Here is a 20,991-nt window from a genome sequence, read left to right as displayed (position 1 = left end):
TACATATAATATTTATATGTATATATACATTCACCTCAATAACCTCGCATTCCCACTACTCTAGAGGACACGTGATTCATGGTCACTCGGTCCGACCTGTCAGCTCAGTGGCAGGGCTTCTGGCGGGAGGGACAGAGGGTCAGTCCACAACCCGGTGTTGTGTTGTCCTTCACCTCCTCACTGCAGACATACTGCAGAACCACCCCGCCGTGATAGTCGCAGGGCACCGCGGCGTCACCTGAGGTCACAAATGCCAACTAATCGTTGTCACCATCATGGCTACTCGTCGTTTTGTTTCGACAGCTCCTGAAATTTTTGCTTTTTATGTCGAAAACTTCCGTTCTTGATTAATGGAATAAATACGGGACGAACGATTCATTTTCATTTTAAAATTCTTAAAAGAAACTTATTTTAGTTTTTACAGTCGCAAGGTGTCGTACGTTTGTCTCAAATACAGATGGCAGCATGGTATGACTATATCCGTTACATAACTCTAATGCCTGTCCTCATGCGATGAGACATTTCGTCGCCGGCGCTTGTCACACATCGCGACTCATGTTGTGGAACTCACCGAACGAATCGATTTATCTGTCCTAATTTCAAGAAGTTGCTACAAGAAAATAAATTCATCTACGGCTAAAAAAAAAATTGTTTAATAGTTTGACGTAATGCGATAAATTCCCTGCATTGCAACATCTTATCCACATTGCGCCATCGAGTTGGCGCTTCATAAAAACAATTGGGTTTTGCTTTCCAAGGTCCCATGTTATCCTCTTTCTCTTATCTTCAAGTACATGACTGGGTAAAAAACAGAAAGTCCGTCCTGTCCTTGTGGATTGACGTCTTGCTTGCACCAGTGCGCGGCGCGTCAGTTGACGTCAGTGCGTTAGTGCCAACTTGAAGTCTTTCGTGTTATCAGTCGCGACAGATTCCTTTTGTGCTGAATATTAACACACCCATCCATTATTTTTTTTAATGTAGATTTATCCTGGGTTTGTAAACAACGCAAGTAAAGCAACGACGCAACAGCGAAACAGGCAACCAACGCAAGAAAGTAACGGTCGATTATAAAGCACGCAATACGCAAGGCGTCACCAACCCTATAACTTAAAGTTGTAAAACAATAGAAAAAATTTCTACCCTGGGATTTTTTTATAATTCATATTTATCATGAAAACCAAACACATTTCAAATATCTTGATTTAAAAGCGTTGTTTTCTTTCATTGTATAAATGTTTAACAAGTGTAAATATCATGTGTATGATAAAAAAAGCCTTCTATACAAAAAAACATCTGCATCTCTAAAGGTTTTCGGACCAATTTCTTCAAATATGGCCGTTGAAAACGCATTGACAAAACGCAAGAAAGCTGGACCTGCGATTTGTTATTGCGCCATGCGTAGTTTATAAACCGGTACTCTAAAATGTGGTTGCTGAACAGTTTGCATCTTGCGTTCTTGCGTTCTTGCTTAGGTTATAAACCCGGCCTCAATGTTATAATTAAATATTCTTGTGCCATCAACTTGACGTGTTAGACTGGGCGTGTGTGCATGGCCACTGAATAGACGTGCCTAGCCACCGACTGGGCTTAAATTGCCACCGACTTGAGGCGTCAGCCTAACCAACCGAATGGACGTGCGTGTCTGACCAACCAATCTGACGTTCCTAGACAACCAGGTTGACGTGACTACACACCTACCGGACATGCGTTCCTGACTACTGAAATGACGTGTCTGGCCACCGACTCGGCGTACCTTGCCACCAACTGGACGTGATAGACTTTCCAACCGACTGATCGTGTGTGTCTGACCAACCGACTGACGTGCATGGTTACCGACTAGACGTAGCTGGTTATTCTACTTAAATGTGGAAATGCGCTGAAAACACATGTCAAGGCATGAAAAGGACTCGTTTCGTCTAAGAAGACTGTAGACATCGAGAAACGTTAGTACTTTGTTTGTTTTGTTTGTTTTTTTGTACTTTTAGAACTTCTGTAATAAATGGTTTATTTGTAATTTTGCTGTTTTTTCTCGAACCTGGTATTTTTCGGTAACTTTAATTAAATTTTCTTTTATTGCATCAAGCTAGGATCAAACTTAGGGTAAGAAATCAATCGAATAAATCATTATTTTAACAAGTTAATTTTTAATAATTTTTTGGAATTTTTCCAGAATTTCTAGCTTAATAATTAGAGAATTTCAAAATGGCACCCAAATGAAAAGATGGTGGACGCCACAGTCATAAATTATTTCTGCACTCTAGTGGTCAAGATTTAAAATAATATGTCAGTAGCGCACTCTAGTAAACGAAAGAATTATGTCGGATCCAAGATGGCGGTCTCCAGCAGGTGAAAACAAGATGGCTGTCATGACGTCACACTGACTGACATAATATCTGCGTTGGCAATAGTGGCTGGAGGTCAGTCTGCCAGTGGCTTGTGTGGAGGAAGGATCAATCGTCATTTTTAATCGATCGCCCTCGCCGGAATCGAACCGAGGTGCAATGATTTTTATTAAAACTTAATCAAATGAATTTTTTATTAATTTTAAAAATTTTCCAATTAATATCTAATAATAATTGCGAATTTTCAAGATGGTGGCCGTAACGAAAATTGCAACGTTAATAGACTCCAAGATGGCGGCCTTAACGAAAAGTGCAACGATGACGTCATACACATCCAAGATAGCGGGTGCGACGAAAAGTGCAACGTTTGTAGAACCCAAGATGGCGATCGTACCAAAAGTGCAATTGTGACATCTTAATTCAAGATGGTGGGAATTTTTATCAAAATTTTATTAATTAATTTTTTTAATGAATTTAATGAGTTTTTTTTATTTTTTAGCATAAAAATTACGGATTTCCAAGATGTTGGGCATAGCGAAAAGCGCAAAGTTTCTAGAATCCAAAATGGCGGGTAAGACTATGCAATTTCTTATTAAAATTTTATTTAAATTGTAATTATTTTTTTATATATAATACATGTTTACTCTCGCCGGGATTCGAACCGATGACTGGGATGGATTATGTACCTAAACATTTGAAGTAAGCAATTTTTTTGGAATTTTTTTGACAAAAATTTAAGACATGACCTCTTCGGCTTAGGGCGGCTAGACGACGCGACGGTAATTTAAGCCGCTATGGGGAATTTGTGTTCTTTCAAAGGCAAAGGGTTTTTTAGGCAATCCGAAATCCGAATTTTTTGAATTTTTGAGGGGAAAATGGGAAATTTTCCCTTAAAACGGAAATTTTCCCTCGAAATATGGAAATTTATAGGATTTTTGAGTCTTTTTGAGGATTTTTGAGGTATTTAAAGCAAAAATGGCCACCGTGACGTCACAATCCAAGACGGCGGACAGTGTGTCAGCCTCCACGGTCTTACTCCAAGGCTCGGGCCAGCCAACATATACCTACTATTTATGTGTGTGAAATGGTAGCCATTAGATACGAAAATAAGAATTTTTCACGAAGATAATTTATAATTTTATATTAATAATTGCATTAACTAATTTTACTTTAATTGTACTCCATATACATAATGGTACAAATAATGAAAATTATTTAATTTTTTTTATATTGTAGGATCCTTTTTACAGTATAATGATTGTTAACAATTTGTTTTAAGACGGTGATCATAATAAAAATAACAGTTTACAAGAAGCGAAAAAAAAAATCGTTATTGTGGAGAGTTATGGATTTTTTCGGGTTAAATGTGAATTGCAATTTTTTTTTACATTTTCGGAATATGAAGAACAAAGTAAAAAGTCACGGTCAATGAAAATTTCAGGTATCAACCGTCCAGTTCATTGTAGTAATGGTAATATTATTTAAATAAGAGAGCGTGAGAAACTCGCTGGCCTTCTGACCGATGACCAATCTACGTCCACTGCACGTTTATTTTTTCAAAGGTTGTATTCTAAAACATACATTCCGTCTCTGGGGTTAGGGGTTGCTAGCTTACGACACGTCATTCACGTAAACTTCGGATCGGGATACTTCTACCTTTGATGACACGACTTGAACAGTAAAAACTGCCGCTGGATGTTGTTCCGAACTTGGGAGTGGGTTGTTGCGTATGGCCTATGAAAAGTTAAGAGCGTTAGTGCCCCTTCCGATTCACGGCTCGGTTGATGAGTCCCAGGGCGAAAGCTGGTAGAAACATCAAAGAAATAAAATCTCTACTTAATTTGTTTTCAGTCCCTATATTTACAACATGGACATAAAAGCAGCGTAAATGTGTTTGTAGCCTCTGCAGGAATGATTAGATTCGTCAGAATGAATGGCTCCCTCTTCTTTTTCTGTCACATCTGCTTTTTCCTCCGACCTCAATGCTCTTTCTCTTTCATTCTCTTCTTCACCCTCTCTATTTTTCTCTCTCTCCCAAACACACTTCTTCATTTCGGTTGACAAATTTTATTGGGTGATCTCTGTAGCTCGTATAACGAACGAATAACTGACCCTCAGATCTCAGGAAAAACCTCTTCTGTGGTGATAAAATGTTGTTGCTGGCCCTTGAGACAATAGTTATTGATTTAGAAAATATAGCTGAAGATTTTATTTTCGGAAATAAGAAAACATTTTTGCTGAAAAGTAATTAAAATCACTTAAGAAAAACCTCTATAATAACCAAATATTAGAACGAAAAGATATTAAAATTTCTTAGCTAATTTTAACTTATTAAAAAATTATATTATACAGTAGTAAAATAAAATTTTTGGAGTATATTTCTATCTAAGATTTTTTATTATATAGGTTGTTCCGAATTTATTTGAATAAATTAACAGCCCATAAATTTTTATATATTTGTTAATTTTTTTGGTTTCAAGCACTTACTTTATTAAAAACGGTTGTAATTTTTTAACTATACACTGTACTGAATATTTGTGCACACTTAGGTATCCATAATGTAAATTTCTAGCCGATAAAACAAATCCCATCGAATTATATCAAGTCATTCAGATTCTGTTGTATTTTTTACATTCTCGTCATTCATGCACGATGCAACATTTTCAATCCTCTTAGACGGCATCTTCGCTTTGGCATAGATGATACTTTTATAAACTTCGAGCACACCAACACGAAATTATAAGCTTAGGTCTTTGTTTCTAAACCAAGTGTTCCCGTTAAATATTTGCTTTATATGCCTTTAGATTTTAAAAAATTATATTAAATGTATTTTGATGTTAATAAAGGTTGTCAGTAAATATGAATGCTGTAGTACTGCAAATATTTTCTTTACGTGTCTATTAAATGTATAGCATTATCGCACACCTTTCATAAACAGATTGCGTATGTTTAGTAAGGGTATGTTAAAAATATTAACCAAAAAAAGTGAGCGGGTCTTTTACTACTCGTTAGTGATCTTTAACATCTAACTCCGCTAAAGAGCTGATTCATGTGTTCTCATAGACTTGGACACGAAATTCTTTAAAATAATTCCGAGCACGATAACTATATGCAAATTGTGTGTTCATCTACATTTGTGGAAGCGAACCACACGTAGTTTCTCACTAACAGCTAGAATGCGTTGCCGGAGCAGATACGACTACTTTTGAATCATTAGATTTGCAGAGCGAAAGGTTAAACTGTAAAATTAAAAAAGTGATCCGATAAAAGCGAAAAAGACTTGAACAAATAGTAAACCCCGGCTTTGGACCTGATTTTCGCAAGGAATTTTACTAAAATACTGTCCATTTTGTTCATATTCACTAAACAGTTCATACTTACCATAAAGTTTCCCTCAGTCTTTGTGATATTTCGTCCGCGCATGCAGTACAGATGGCAACACTTTATTTACACATTTCCGTTTCATGCCACTTACGTTCCATTCGAGAAATTACACCTAAAAAATGCCTTCTACTGAGATTGAAGATGTTTCACATTAAAAACGTATTTGCATCACAATTTAAATCACACTTCTTGGTTAACTCCACTGCTACTTCTTGCCTCGATTCTGGACGGCTCGAAAAAAAAAACCAGCCCTCAAGGAGGCAACCACTTTGATTATACAGGATTTAACGTCGCACGGTTATGCGCAAAGGATTACAGAACGGCACCTCTGAAAGTATAGTGGTCTCCGAACCACTAGGCCACCGACTCAGAGCTAATGAATCGAACCCACGGCCCTTAACGCATGCACGCGACGCGCTAGCGATCACTATACCTATACGAAAGTATCCGCCAATAACCGACTGAGACCCAAGATCACTATTGAAAATTATTGTGATTCTCTGGAGGTGCTACCATTAACTGCTATTTTTTTTTCGTGTGAACTAACTGTAATATTTATTGCGTATCATCAAAAACACGATGACGAAAGTATAATAAATTAAAAGCTTTCAGCGATTGATTACATGCTGCGGCAACAATGCTCACGAATTTTATTGTTACTGTCACTTGTCATGTAATGAGTGATTAACTTGTGACGGAAACATCTTCGTTCGCAGCTACTTACAAAGTAGTTTCGTGAGCGAGCTTAATAGCCCACCAACTAACTGTTCTTGCGAAGAAAAACGTTCAAGAGCCAGGTACCCCACTTCAAATAAACGTTGCCTGCTCTCTTAGTTAAAGCTGTGCCATTGTAATTTAGGCGCTGTTCAAACACGGACCTCGTAAATCATGCAAGTGAAGGTGTAAAGCTCAAGGCTGGGATATGCCCCTGAAGACTAAAGTGAACAAAAGAACGTTCCGCCAGAACACTGCAAGTGCACCATGGAGGCACACTACCACGTGCATCACAGCGACACAGAGGACGAGGAAGAGACCAAACGAGGCAAGCTTGTGTACCGACTAAGTGGAAACACACTTATGCCATGTGATTGCCAGACTGTATTTGATGCGCTTGTGTGTTTGTGTGTAAAGGTTTAGCATACAACAATATTGTTTTTTTCCAGTTTATCATCAACACTTTTTATAAACAATACAAGCTAAAAATTAAATAATTTTAGTTTGAAGTTTTAACTAAGCACATCATCCTGTTTTCTTATTTACTGTCATGGCTGAACATATTTCATTTTCGAATGTTTTTTACTAACATTCCCAATTATCATGTCACTTATACATTTGAATTGTTTGTGGGTCATGATTCGTCCACAGTTACTGGTGTTTCCGAGTAATATTTCGACGTTTACAAATTTCTCCCACTTGGCGACCAACCACAAAACAATCAAAATTGTTATGATCTTAAGAATAATGAATACGTCAATTTATTTTGTGAGCTGTTTCATATAATCATTCAAACAGTAACTTAACCGAAAACGACCAAGAAAAAGACCATAAGCGTTTAAGAAAATTGCTTTGAACAGCAAAAATTCAATTATTGCGACATTCGCTTTTTTTCTGATTTAATTTCGGCAAATCTGTGAGAGAGAACAACTGAAAAATTAGGCATATTCTAAAGTAGTACTCGTGTAGGAATGTATACTCTACATCTATCGAGCCGCGTTAATATATGCTGAACAGTTAGTGTTGTTATTTTGTAGAGTGTTGTCTTCACTGTGTTATTAATTTGCTTAATTATATGTTCAGATGAACCACAAAATGAGGGAACGGACTTCGAAACTGCAGTCTCTCTCACTGGTGAGTACTGAAAAGCTTTGAGCAATATTCTGATCTTCCTTGGGAATAAATTATATGATAATCACAGTCTCTAAACTTTCGTTTCCATGAAATAAATTCTAAAATTTTTAAAAGTGATGAATTTTCGACTTGCCTATATCCTTGTGACTTTCATAAAATACTAGCCTAAAGTGTGTTGTTTGTAAAGTGACGAAAACTCACCAACAGGTTTCGGCAAGTTCAACTACTTCCTACTACTGATCTGTTTGGTGGGGACTATTGGTCACCAATGTGACATCACCAGTCTCTCTTTCTTGCTGCCGTCTGCCGAGTGTGACTTGCAGCTCTCTCCGATGGACAAAGGCTACCTCACAGCAGTCATGTTTGTCGGTAAGTTTGTTTTGAAAGCACGATGGTTTAAAACACACTAATGCTAGTTTTTAGTTTCCTATGAAAATATAGCATTATGTTTATGTTGCTAAGTTGACCAATAAATTCTTCATGATAAAAAAAATTAAATAATTATGTGATCACGTCTGTGTCGGAGTTTATTATGTGTATCTAATTCGACACAGTCAGTTACCTTTCAATTTTGGTTATTTACGGATACTCAATACGCAAAATTAAAGTTGAAATATGTTCTAGTAAAAATGAAAAACGTTGTTTTGTTTCATTTTCGTTGGTGTTCAGGAACGGTAGTAAAGCGTGCAATAAGATTAGACAGGTTCTTTAAATGATTCATGAAATTTGGAATTTTGATTTAATACGATTTTTTTATACAAATGCCATTGAAGTTTTGTACTGTTTGCCATGGAAAAATTAAGGAATGCAAAATAAGAAATAAAAATGAAAACATAAACCCACAGAGAACGAACCTAAATCAGCTGATGAACAGACGGACCCAACAATGAAACTAAACAGGTATCAAGGACAACACAACGACAACAGTACAAACAAACACATTCAAACTTAAAGTATCAGACAGCGTAAGAATTCCGTGGAATGAATTTTGTCATGAAAAAAAAAAATCAGCACAGAAGAACACAGTGAGCTAACCACGAAAATACATTTTCAACAAGAATAGTAAATGCATACAGGCAACAAACCTGGACAATGGATCAAGTCTATGAACACAACTATGAAATTATCTTTGAAATATTTGTGCAATGGGAGTGCATGACTTGATGTAAGCTTTTGGACATACGCCATTGCTAAGCACATGTATGTCTGTAGAAGAAAACTACAAAAAACCCAAAAGACAAAAACACAAATCAAGCAAACAAATTGCTGTTGTCAACAGGATATAAACACCACATAATATTCCATAAGAGGAATGTGGTCAACAAGCAAAGAAAAACAAAGAAAAATGGACTAACAGAACGAAAAAAAAAAACACAAATGATGACAACACAAAAATATTTTTCTTTGTTTTTCTTTGTTTGTTGACCATATTCCTGTTATGGAATATTATGTGGTGTTTATATCCTGTTGACAACAGCAATTTTTTTTTTTGCTTAATTTGGGTTTTTTCTTTTGGGTTTTTTGTAGTTTTCTTCTGCAGACATACATGTGCTTAGCAATGGCGTATGTCCAAAAGCTTACATCAAGTCACAACTATGAAAATAAATATATATTATGGACTGTTTGTGCCTGATAACGGGAACAGATGCCAGTTCCCGAAACGTTGCAACTGTTTTGTCATAGGAAACCTACTGTGTTCGTCGGTGGTGTCGTTATTGTGTTGTTTAGTTTCATCGTCGGGGCAATCTGTTCGACATCAAATGATTTAGGATTGTGTTTTCATTTTAATTTATTATTTTGCATCGAATTTTTTTCCATGACAAACAGTGAAAAACTTCCATGCCGTATGTCCAAAAAAATTCTATCAAATAAAGAGCAAACAGGTTAAGTTATTCTACATCGTAATGGGCGCTTTTTATGTTTTGATTTTCAGGGTCGATGTTCGGAAGCTTCCTTTGGGGTTTCCTGTCGGACGCTTTTGGGCGTCACGTGCTTCTTCTGGTCATATACCTGCTGGACTCGATCGTCAACATCATTGCCAGCTTCTCGCAGACCTTCTGGATGCTTCTGGTCTTCAAGTTCCTGGCCGGCTTCCTGTACGTACTCCCTTGAGCTGACTCGAAGGTAAACAGGCTGTGGATATCATCTGATCAAATACTTATCGTCTTGCTTCCCTCGGACAAGGATCTGTGGACCCCAGGCAATGACCAAGGCCTACCTCTCAGAGTTCCACGACGAAAAACACCGTGCCAGACTGGTGTTGTGGACGGGCCTGTACGCGTCGTCCGGAAATCTGCTTGTACCAGGTGAGCAAGTGTTTTATACGGTGTTTAACACTGTTATAAGTAATTTCATTGATGCAAGATGAGAGTTTTAAAGTTTTTTTTATTAGTAAACATCTTAACGCTCGGTGTTCCTACGGCATTTGGTAGGAGTAATTTCGTGACTGGAACGGAAGTCGAACGAACGGAAATGTGTAACCACGGTGCCGAAGTCGTCAAGATGGCGGAATCACGTGTATCAACATAAACCCGTATAAAGTCACTTTCGTAAACATTACGAGACATACCAAACGTATTGGTGTGCCAAATGAAGCTTTATGATACCCTGGAATATATTTGGTAAAAAGTAATTACAAGTTTTAAATAAGTAAGAAAATATATATTACATTGATTATAACAAGCTACATATGCTCATTACAAAATCACAATAGACTCTATAGTTAAGTGGTAGAGCACGTTTGTAAAACTCAAGGGCAAATTTTTGACATTGGTTCAAATCTCGTTGCTGGAAAAAAAAATACTTTTTAATAACATAATAATATAATATTATGTAATAATAATGTTGAATCATATCAATAAGGTTAAGGCTTGTTTGTGGGAAGTATTTACAGACTAATTTCAATCATATCAAAAACAAATATACAAACATATAATAATATTTACATATTTTTAATTGAACCAGGTAGTAATGCTAAAGAAGTATAACTTTCAACGTGAGCAGAAACTTTATAGTATTAATGTTTAGTGTATTTTAACAAAATGGGCAGTATTTAAATAAAATTTATTGTCGAAAATCAAGTCCAAAGTTAGGGTTTAGAATTTTTGAAGTCATTTTCGCTTTTATCGGAGCCGCTCTGTTTTGTGCTGTTATCTGCGCGTAATGGTGGCAAGCAACGTTACGATTCAGGCAGCGAATTCTAGCGGCGGGCGCAGAAAGTATGTGTGTGATTCGCATCCAGACATTTTGATATTTGAAAAGCTAGTATTTTATTTATCAGGATATTTATCACGCTCGGTATTATTTTAAAGAATTCTACCTTTAATACAGAGGTTTTATGTTCCATACTTATAACCAGGCCACATTGGGCACATATACCTTAGATACGATAGTAATGTTAACAAATATTAAATATTAAATATTAAGTGAAAACCACACACATGATGATAGTGGCAAAAATACAATCTGTACAAAGGATACAACACAAGCGAACGGAGGAAGCCTTATCTTCCTAATGTCTGTTTTCGCCTTTTGCATTGTGGTTATTTGTATGTAACGTTGTTCGTTATTTTTATTGTACATATATTGTTGTTTAGGGATTTAATTTTTTTTTCTAACTGGCTGTGAAATTAAGATTTTTGTGTGAATTTTTTCATTATATTTTTTTTTAATTTAATTTTAGTTAGTATGGTATGACGTAATATCCCCGATTCCCTGTGACATAAAAAAAAAGTTATGCGTATGTCCGAAAATTTCCTCTCTGTTTAAATTCACAGTAACAATTATAACACATCAAGCCTGTAGTGTACGTATACGATGTGTACACAAATTATTTAGGAAATATCTTTGTTCATGTTTTAATCAAAACCCAGTAAAAATAGATATATAAATATACTAGCTGCAATACCCGGCGTTGCCCGGGCTGAACACAGAGTGTAGTTAGTAATTGTCTTCTTAATTTGAATGTCAAGTGTGAAAATTAATTTGTATCACTTTCAGATCCCGACAGACGTTGTTCTGCCAGTTTAAAGTTACTTACCTGGTCTGTATGTAATTTAGACTTTATAAAGCAACATAGAAAAAAGCTGAAAAATAAGAGATTACTAATATTGAAAAGATTCCATTATCCAGCTAATGCTCGGCCTGCATTGCAATGCCTCATTCAGTTTTGTTTTGTAATATGTTTGAAGTAGTTCCACATATACAAATCATCTATCCATCTCTATATATATTTATCTCTATCTACATCTATATACATCTATGTATCTATCTCTAATTATCTCTTTATATCTACATATATACTTCTCACTATCTCTATATCTTTTATATATAAGTCTCTATATAGCTCTATACATCTATAGGTATATCTCTTTATCTAACCCATTTCATTCTCTATACCTCACTCTAGCTCAACTTATATCTCCGTCTCTATCTCACTATATATATATATATATATATATATATATATATATATATGTATATATATATATATGTATATATATGTATATATATATCACTTTATATCTGTCTCTCTTTTATATTTAAATAAATTGTGTCATGCGTGCGCACTTATACAACAAAAACAGACGAAGTGCCGCTATATAAAATGAAATAAACACATTTTTTGACACGATTCGTGCTCCAACTATTGAAAAATAGTTATACCTTCATGGGCATCCGCATAACAAATCACCAAAATTTCATCCCAATCTGATGAATGGTATAGGAACGCATACAGCACAAATAAACGAAAATTAAAGACATGACAAACGCATCAAACAATGGTGCGTTTAAAATTCAAGGCAACTCTATCTATTGACGAAGTTAAGAACAAAACTGTTATTAGCGCCTTTATTTTGCTAGCCGCTGCGAGCTCCACTAAGCCACAGAATAAACAATTGTGACTAAGCGGACTGGTCCCACCAAGGAGAAAAATATTAATTTTCCAAACCTTACTATGTGTATAAACGTGTGTCAGACATAGAGAAATGACACTCACTCACTATTTTGAAGGCTATGACGTTTGATTTTTACTGTTATAAAATGAACTTATCACTTTTTCATTCCCTTAGGGGTGGAATTTCATATTAATATGGGGTCTATGTGTTAATCCAGGTTATAAGCTAGCTGTAGGCCAAATTTCATTCAAATCCATTCAGTAGTTTTTACGCGAAAGAGTAATAAAGATCCATCTATACTTACAAACTTTCGCGTTTATAATATTAGTAGGATAGAACTAGATACGACTTTCTCGTGCAACGAGGAAACTAAGAGAAAGAGAATACTGGGAAAAATTCGGCCCTGACCTAGGACTAGAAACCATGGGCAATCCCGTAATGAATATCGGCGGGGACAGGTGTTCGAGCCTGGGTCCTTCCTAATGCTATCCGAATGTTTTGCCATTGCGCCATTCTTGATCGATGAGTACGTCTAAGGAGTATAGTGTAATCTTGATTAACCGAGCCATTGCCATTCAAAACATTTGCTTGGAGACCTAGAAAATGATCAAACCGTTGCCAAAAGCCAACCAAAATAAAACCCTCAAAGATATAATGTATTGGTTGGAGTGACATGAAAGAATCTACACGGATAAGCTGGAAAAGTGATAACACTGGGCCTACTGAAAACCAAGACGATTTTCTTATTCTCCCCCATGTAATCCGAGCTTTAGCTTATCCGAGGTCCCCAATAACTCGGTAAATAGAGACTCTTTTGTAAATAGGGCACCCACGCGGAGAGGGGGAGAGGGATGTATGGCGTAAATTGCACCATTAAAAAAATTTGGAGGTTGGGACGATGATTTCAAAAATGTTAGGAGTGGGGATAAAAATAAATAAATAAGTACAAAATCTAAAAAAATAAAAAATTATTAGATGAAATTACTTGCATCTAAAGTGTCATATTTCACAAAATATTTTAGTATTATATATTTGCATTAAAACATGATTTTGATAAACTAATTTTCGAAAATTTCCCTGGGGTAGGACCCATTACACAACCTGGTTAGGTTAAGTTAGGTTATTTTTGGGGGGAAGGAGTTGGAGAGAGAGATTGTTGATTTTAGGTGGGGAATTTGCCATCTTCATTTGAGGAGGGGGGGGGGATGGGCACCTTTGAACCTTTGACTGTAATTGCTTTTTTTTTTTTTGCAGCTGTGGCCTGGGCAGTCATACCGCAGCCGTGGTCCTGGAAGATTTTCGACTTGATCACCTACAACTCGTGGAGGGTGTACATGCTCATCGTGACCCTGCCCACCCTGATAGCGTGCATCCTCCTGTTCTTCTCCTGCGAGACGCCCAAGTTCCTCATGGCGGCCGGCAAGGACGACCAGGCCCTCCAAGTGCTCAGGAAAATGTACTCTGTCAACACCGGCAAGGACCCCGACACGTACCCGGTGAATATGCAACTGTTGGCGCTACTACAAGGCGTCAACTGCTTAGTATCGTTCAGTGCGCTGCAGGACGAACAGAGAGCAAATATTTATTATTTGTTTTCACAGCCGTGATATTTACACGCCCACGAATGTTCTATTTATGTACCAGCCGAAGGGTACGGGGAATGTATATAATTATTTGAATGATTATTAAATTTAATTTACTCATGATCATATCAAAGCACATAACACTAAGTAGAAAGCCATTATATTCAACTTAATGTAAGCAACGAGCTCTCATCCGTTTACTTCCGCATTTATAATAGTACTACTATTTTTAGTAAATGATCTAATTGCGTGTGTGCGTATTTAGGTACATTTATATGTATAAACTAGCGGACCCAACAGACGTTGTTTTGTTCAAACGTTTTAAATTTGAAAATTTACAGGAAATTTCCCTGAATATAATCGCAGCACTATCTGCCGGGTCGAACTGAAATAAAAATAAAATATTTTTGAATATTCGATAACGCGACCACAGCGCTTCCGACCGGATCCTATGTAAAACATCGAACGTTCAACAACAACATTAATTTAATTAATTAATTACAAATATTATTTATCGGCTTGAATTGTGAATCTAAACAATTTTTAAATCCACCTGAACACACACTTTAAAGTGGACCCGACAGACGGTGTCCTGTTCAAACGTTGTAAATCAAAAAAAAAAAAATTAAAAAAAAAACTATAAATTAAAAAATACAAAACTTCAATTTTAAATATACTTTAAACTATAATTACTATAAGTAATTTAAATTATATAAATGTTAAATTTTTATTTCAAAGAGACATCAATACGTCACAAGTTGCATAGAATAAAATGAGAACTAACAATTTAAAATTCTAGGTTAAGTTGATTGTTATTGAATGCACGTCTATACATAATTAAAAGTAATGAAAAATCTTGTTAAATACTCACTTTGATACTGCACCTTACATATTTTGCACAATGTATATTTTTATTACATTTTAATATGTAGAATAAAATGAGAACTGACAATTTAAATTTGGAGGTTAAGTTGATTGGTATTGAATTCACGTGTATACATAATTAAAATCACGAAAAATCATGTAAAATACTCACTTCAATACTGCACCTCACAAATTTGCACCTATATTTTTAATTACACTTTAAAATGTTATTTCAATCAATAATAATATAATAATCTCAATAACCAATTCTATTTTAATTTTAATGTAATAACAACAATTCATAAAATCCATCCAAAGATTAAAAACAACACATAAATAAATACACAACACACACATATATATACTGTAAACCTAAACCATTCAAAGATCAACAACAATTTATAAATAAAAAATTAATTAAATAAACATTTTCCAATGGACCAAATTGTGAATCTAAACCATCCTAGAATCCCCGTGAACTCACATAAAAAATTTCATCAAAATCGGTCCAGCCGTCTAGGAGGAGTTCAGTGTCATACACACGCACACAAGAAATATATATATATATACTAGATAATGCCCGGCATGCGTTGCAATGCCTCAATCAATTTTTTTTGTAATTCTTTAAACGTATACTAAGCATCTCTCTTTATCTCTCTAATTCTCTATCTCTCTATGTATATCTCTATAACTCTCTCTATCTTTCAATTTATATCTCTATCTCTCTATATATCTTTCTAGCAGACCCAACAGACATTGTCCTGCCCAAATGTACTTTTTGTGAGATATGGATATGGCGGTAAGTATTTCTACGCTGGACATTTTGTATCTTCTCATTATACATACCCCTCCTCTTGGGCACGCCACTGCCGTTACCAAAAACCTTTCCCGTGGTTACGCAGAAGGCAACAACAATGCAAAAGCCCGTTGCCATGGAGGCTAATTATCAACAATGCTTAGTTTTTTTTTTTTTTTGCTTTTAAAGCGTTTTTTTTTTTTTTTAGTTTTTCTTAACTCAGAATCGAGATAAAATATCCAATTGTGAATCTAAACCATCCTCGAATCCCCGTGAACTCACACACAAAATTTCATCAAAATCGCGTACAAACAGACAGACAGTAAAAGTACTGTTTTATTATAGTAAGATAGATAGATTATTCTTACATTTTCGCATCCATGCAGTATATGAAAAATCAGTATGCATAGCCCCACACCTATAACTATACGTATCTGCTGCCCACGACATTTTCCGCATGGAATTTTGTATTATCTTGCACCATTTAGAAATTTAAACATTATAACATAACAGTTGATACAGTTGTAGTAGTTTTCTTATGTTCAAAAATGATAATTTTTCTCACCTCTATTTCAGTCTTTGCAATAAAAATATGTTACTACCTAAATTTTGAGTAAATATGTTTCTACTTTCAAATGTAATGACGGGAAGACACTTCATAAAATGTCTTTGTAAACCACATTTACTGTTTTTTCCGTCTTGAGCTAGAATGTAAAGATTGTCTGCATTACTGACCCGCGAGCAAGCTACATACATTTCAGAGAGAGAGAGAGAGAGAGAGAGAGAGAGAGAGTGAGAGAAAGACACCTATTGAATGTCTATCTAACTAATTTTTTTATGAGAGCATATTTTCATTAAATCAATCATGAAATCATTCAACGATAAAAGCTGTTTATTTAATTAAGCGGACGGGTTCGCTCCAAGGAGAAAATTTACGCGGCGAGACCTCGTGGACATAGAGAAATGACACACACTCACTATTTGTGTGGCTATGAATAATGATTTTTTTCTGCAATTTAAAATGTATTATACAAAAAGGGTATTGAAAATTGAAACAAATATGGCGACACTATAAACTGTCAGGATCTTTATTTTTTTCTTACTCTCTACTTAGTTCCTTACAATAGCAAAACTTAATGGCTTCTAATAATGCGTTGCAATTTTTGCTTTTAAAGCGTGTTTTTTTAGTTTTTCTTAACTCAGAATCGAGATAAAATATCCAATTGAGAATCTAAACCATCCTCACTATTTGTGTGGCTATGAAACATGATTTTTTTCTGCAATTTAAATTGTAATATACAAAAAGGGTATTGAAAATTGAAACAAATATGGCGACACTATAAACTGTCAGGATCTTTATTTTTTTTCTTACTCTCTACTTAGTTCCTTACAATAGCAAAACTTAATGGCTTCTAATAATGCGTTGCAATTTTTGCTTTCAAAGCGTGTTTTTTTTAGTTTTTCTTAACTCAGAATCGAGATAAAATATCCAATTGTGAATCTAAACCATCCTCGAATTCCCGTGAACTCACACAAAAAATTTCATCAAAATCGGTCCAGCCGTCTAGGAGGAGTTCAGTGACATACACACGCACACAAGAAATATATATATAAAGATAAAGATTTAAATTCAAGTGGTTTGTTTCTACATATATCTTCCATTTTGTCTTTCTTTTTTTTATTTGCCGATTATAATTTATACATAGGAACATTCAACACATTCAAGAAACAAACTGCATATATTTTGCATATAAACTAAGTTACTGAACACAAAACCAAAATATTTAATTTTAGTTCCTAGAATTATTATTTGTGGTGCGCACAAGTCTTGCAAGTCATATTTTAGAAACAAACTTTTTTTTTTGTCATCCACGTTTCCTTCTGAGTGATAATTTTTTTGCGGCACGACTTTAAACGATTTTTTTGTTACATACATACCTATATACCACGATTTCAAGTACCACCGTCAAAGACATTTTATCTGGAGAATTTCCCCGCCAATCCGGTTTCAAACTGAATATTTTTTTTTTCTGTAGTCCTCGTTTCGTTTTAAGTGCTCCAGTTTGCGACAGACTAAATTTTTGCTTCTAAAAGCTATTTCTGTACTAAAGTATTGAGATTATTTTGGAGGAACTATTTTACTTTCATTTAAAATTACTGTATTTTCTCGTATGCGAGCTAAAAGACAAAAAGAAATACATGGTTGAAATAACTGTACGTGAAAAGTGGTTTTAAAATAAAGTACATGTGCTTATATATGACCCACCCAAGGTTTGAGATTAAATCTCAGGTGACCAAAACAGCGACACGTGACAGTTCCATGCAGTCGCGAGAGTTTCTGACTATAAGTTGGCTACTCTGTCATACTGATTACCGGGTCATATTCCGCACATTGAGATTATATTACCTATTTCGATAGTAGTCCCTTTTATTGTTTCATGAAATAAAAAGAAGTTACTGTAAATATCTTGACAGATTAATTTTACATTATAAATAAAATCAATAATACTTTGTTTCATTTTATTATTTCCTGAGTCAAATTTAAATTAAACTTGAATTAATATAAGAATCAACACATTTTATTCAGACGATGCCACATTACTCGCTTTGTGGGTTTATGTAGGCTACTTAACCCAACCTGGGTAGGTAAAGTGGTCAATTTCCTATTTCGGCTTTAAACTTAAAGATACTAGAAGACATCCTGATATAAGTCAAAATAAGAATGTGAAATCAAAACTACATTAGTTTGAAAGAATCTAGGGTAGGGTGGGGTTATTTGAATCAAGGGGCTATTCGGATCAAAATAAGCTTATGGCCTGCTGGGGCTAGATCCTGATGCACCAGCAACGTCACATTCGAGCTTGCGTTTCAGAAGGAATATGTTGAAATATGTTCTGAGGAATTATTATGATTGCGCTATTTAGAAGCCTTCTAAACTGCATTTGAATCTGTACAGGTAAGTGGTACTTTACCTTGTTTTATACACATGTAATTTTCTCTGTGCAGAATATAAGGTCTGACGTAAAAATAAGTATTTCCTCAAAGTTTCTCTTTTCAGTGGTTACAGCGCCATTCTTTCCACACATGCTTATGATACAACTTGCGTGATCTGTTGATTTTTGGAGGAACTACTAGCCCTTTTCAAAGAGTAATCACAAGGGGCTATTTGAATCATTTTTAGAGGGGCTATTTGGATCAGCGTTGTTCGGACGTGGCACGACATATTTATCGAGTTTGCGCTGCAGTTTGTTATATTTCGTGGAAGAATGAGTTTACGCAGTTTACAGATAGCCACTGTGGCTCTACAAATTTTATACATTTCTTCGAAAACATTACCTACATCGCGAACTGCGCTGAGTGAAGTGTGTCTATCAGTGTTTTGTGTGTTTTTAATGATGCTGTTTTGACCTATGATTACGTGAATAAATTTTTGGATGTTTGTAATATCCCAATACACACATTTAGGTTAAAAAAAATTCCAACAAAATTCAGAGCTATTTGTAAAAAATGAAGGTGGAGGAAAAAGGTTTTTAATTTTTAAATGGGTTTAGTTTATACGTGCAAGTCATTAAATTAGTTGTGTTTGCTTTTACCATGCTATAATATAATGTGCGATACTTTTGGACTCGTTAATAGCATTTGAAAAACAATATTCAGAGCTTTTATCAAAGATTAAAGTGATTAATTAAAAACTCTTTTAAAAAATGCAAATTTGTTCTTCCAGTTTTAACTTGCAAGCATGGATTTACTAGAACTGGTATGGATACTCGCATTTACCCTACCTACAAACGCTGTCAAATTTGCCTCCTTATTAAATGATTTAGTTTCTGTTAATAACCCTTAGTGCCAATAGTGTCCAGACCTGCTTTTCTAAGACTGTATGCTGACCTGTAACATAATATTACCAAAAGCTGAAAAAAATTGTTTGTTTTCCAATTTTTTTCAGATAGTGAGATAATATAAATCGAAGGATGAGTATTTGAAGTGGAAAGAAGAAGATATGAATCAGGCCGTAGCAATCACACTACAAGGACATCTGAGTTTACGTGCAGCATCTGATCATTTCAATGTTCCATTCACCACACTTCAGCGACGAGTTTCACATGGTAAGGACAAAGCTGCCAGGGGCGAAGAAATTACTCACATCAGACCCAAGGCTATTGGACATCCAACAATTCTTTCAGATGCACAAGAAAGGGATCTTGTAGAGAGATTGAAATCTTTGAGTAATCGTGGTTTTGGCCTCACCCCAATCTATGTGCGCAAAGCAGTTTTCCAATTTTCAAAAATTAATAACATTACTGTTCCTTGGAGTGACGAAGTGAAAATGGCCGCTAAAGACTGGTTTATGGGATTCATGAGTCGCCACAAAGATAGCATTGCCCTAAGAAAACCTGAAAGTCTATCAAAAGCACAAGCAATGGGAATGAATAAGCAGGGAGTTTTCAATTTTTATGAATTGTTGAAAGAAGTTCAAACCAGTAATGGGTTTCAGGCCCAGCCTCAATCAATTTATAATATTAATGAAAGTGGTTTCCCTATGAACAACAAACCAGCTAAAATAATCAGTGAAAAGGGCAAAAGAAAAGTAACTTCACTAACAAGTTTGGAAAGAGGCGAGAATGTTACTGTGGTTGCATGCTGTAGTGCCAGCGGGGCTTTCATTCCTCCGTTTGTAATCTTTAAAGGACAAAGGATGCGTGAAGAATACAAACAAGGCTTTCCACCAGGTACCCAGGTTACTATGTCTGAAGATCTGTTCATCGCCTGGCATGAACATTTTGAAAACAATCGTGTCAAAGGAAAATGTTTGCTTATTCTAGATGGCCATATCTCCCACCATTCAATCGGGTGTCTAAATTTTTGCACAGAACATCAAATTGAGCTTCTTTACCTACCACCTCACACCACTCATATACTACAACCACTCGACACAACTTTCTTCAAGCCTTTGAAGACATTTTATCACCAAGAAGCTACTTACTATTCACACCAATCCCACAGCATCGATTACCAAATTTGTTTTTGGTGGTATTTTTAATAATGCCTGGAGGAAGGTTGCCACTGTAGGCTATGCAGTTAAAGGATTTGAGTGCACTGGACTGTATCTTTACAATCCTAACAGAATACCCGACCACAAGTTCCTACCTTCAGAAACTTTTGGCCCTGAACAAAATGAAACTCCTTCATCCTCCAATCCAGGACCTTCAAATGAAACACTCATTCCTTCCAGTACAAACGTACAATCTCACCAATTGACTTGCTCTGAAATCAAA

At 35.5% G+C, this 20,991-nt stretch overlaps 1 protein-coding gene across 2 annotated transcripts in view; it reads left to right on the top strand.

Moving 5' to 3' along the window:
* The first annotated feature begins 6,664 nt into the window (after nt 1-6,664).
* The window catches only part of LOC134541921 (synaptic vesicle glycoprotein 2B-like), a 39,675-nt gene continuing 25,348 nt past the window's right edge, over nt 6,665-20,991 (top strand). For both annotated transcript variants that reach the window (XM_063385666.1, XM_063385667.1), the window contains exons 1-6: nt 6,665-6,768; nt 7,524-7,574; nt 7,782-7,943; nt 9,508-9,670; nt 9,759-9,880; nt 13,727-13,968. In XM_063385666.1, the coding sequence (XP_063241736.1) occupies nt 6,708-6,768; nt 7,524-7,574; nt 7,782-7,943; nt 9,508-9,670; nt 9,759-9,880; nt 13,727-13,968 (801 nt within the window). In that variant the 5' untranslated portion in view covers nt 6,665-6,707. The remainder of the gene's footprint in view (nt 6,769-7,523; nt 7,575-7,781; nt 7,944-9,507; nt 9,671-9,758; nt 9,881-13,726; nt 13,969-20,991) is intronic.

This window comes from Bacillus rossius, assembly GCF_032445375.1.
Source record: "Bacillus rossius redtenbacheri isolate Brsri chromosome 4 unlocalized genomic scaffold, Brsri_v3 Brsri_v3_scf4_2, whole genome shotgun sequence".
Lineage (NCBI taxonomy): Eukaryota > Metazoa > Arthropoda > Insecta > Phasmatodea > Bacillidae > Bacillus > Bacillus rossius.
The sequence above is the reverse complement of the archived record's forward strand: the minus strand, read 5'-3'. Positions and strand labels throughout refer to the sequence as shown.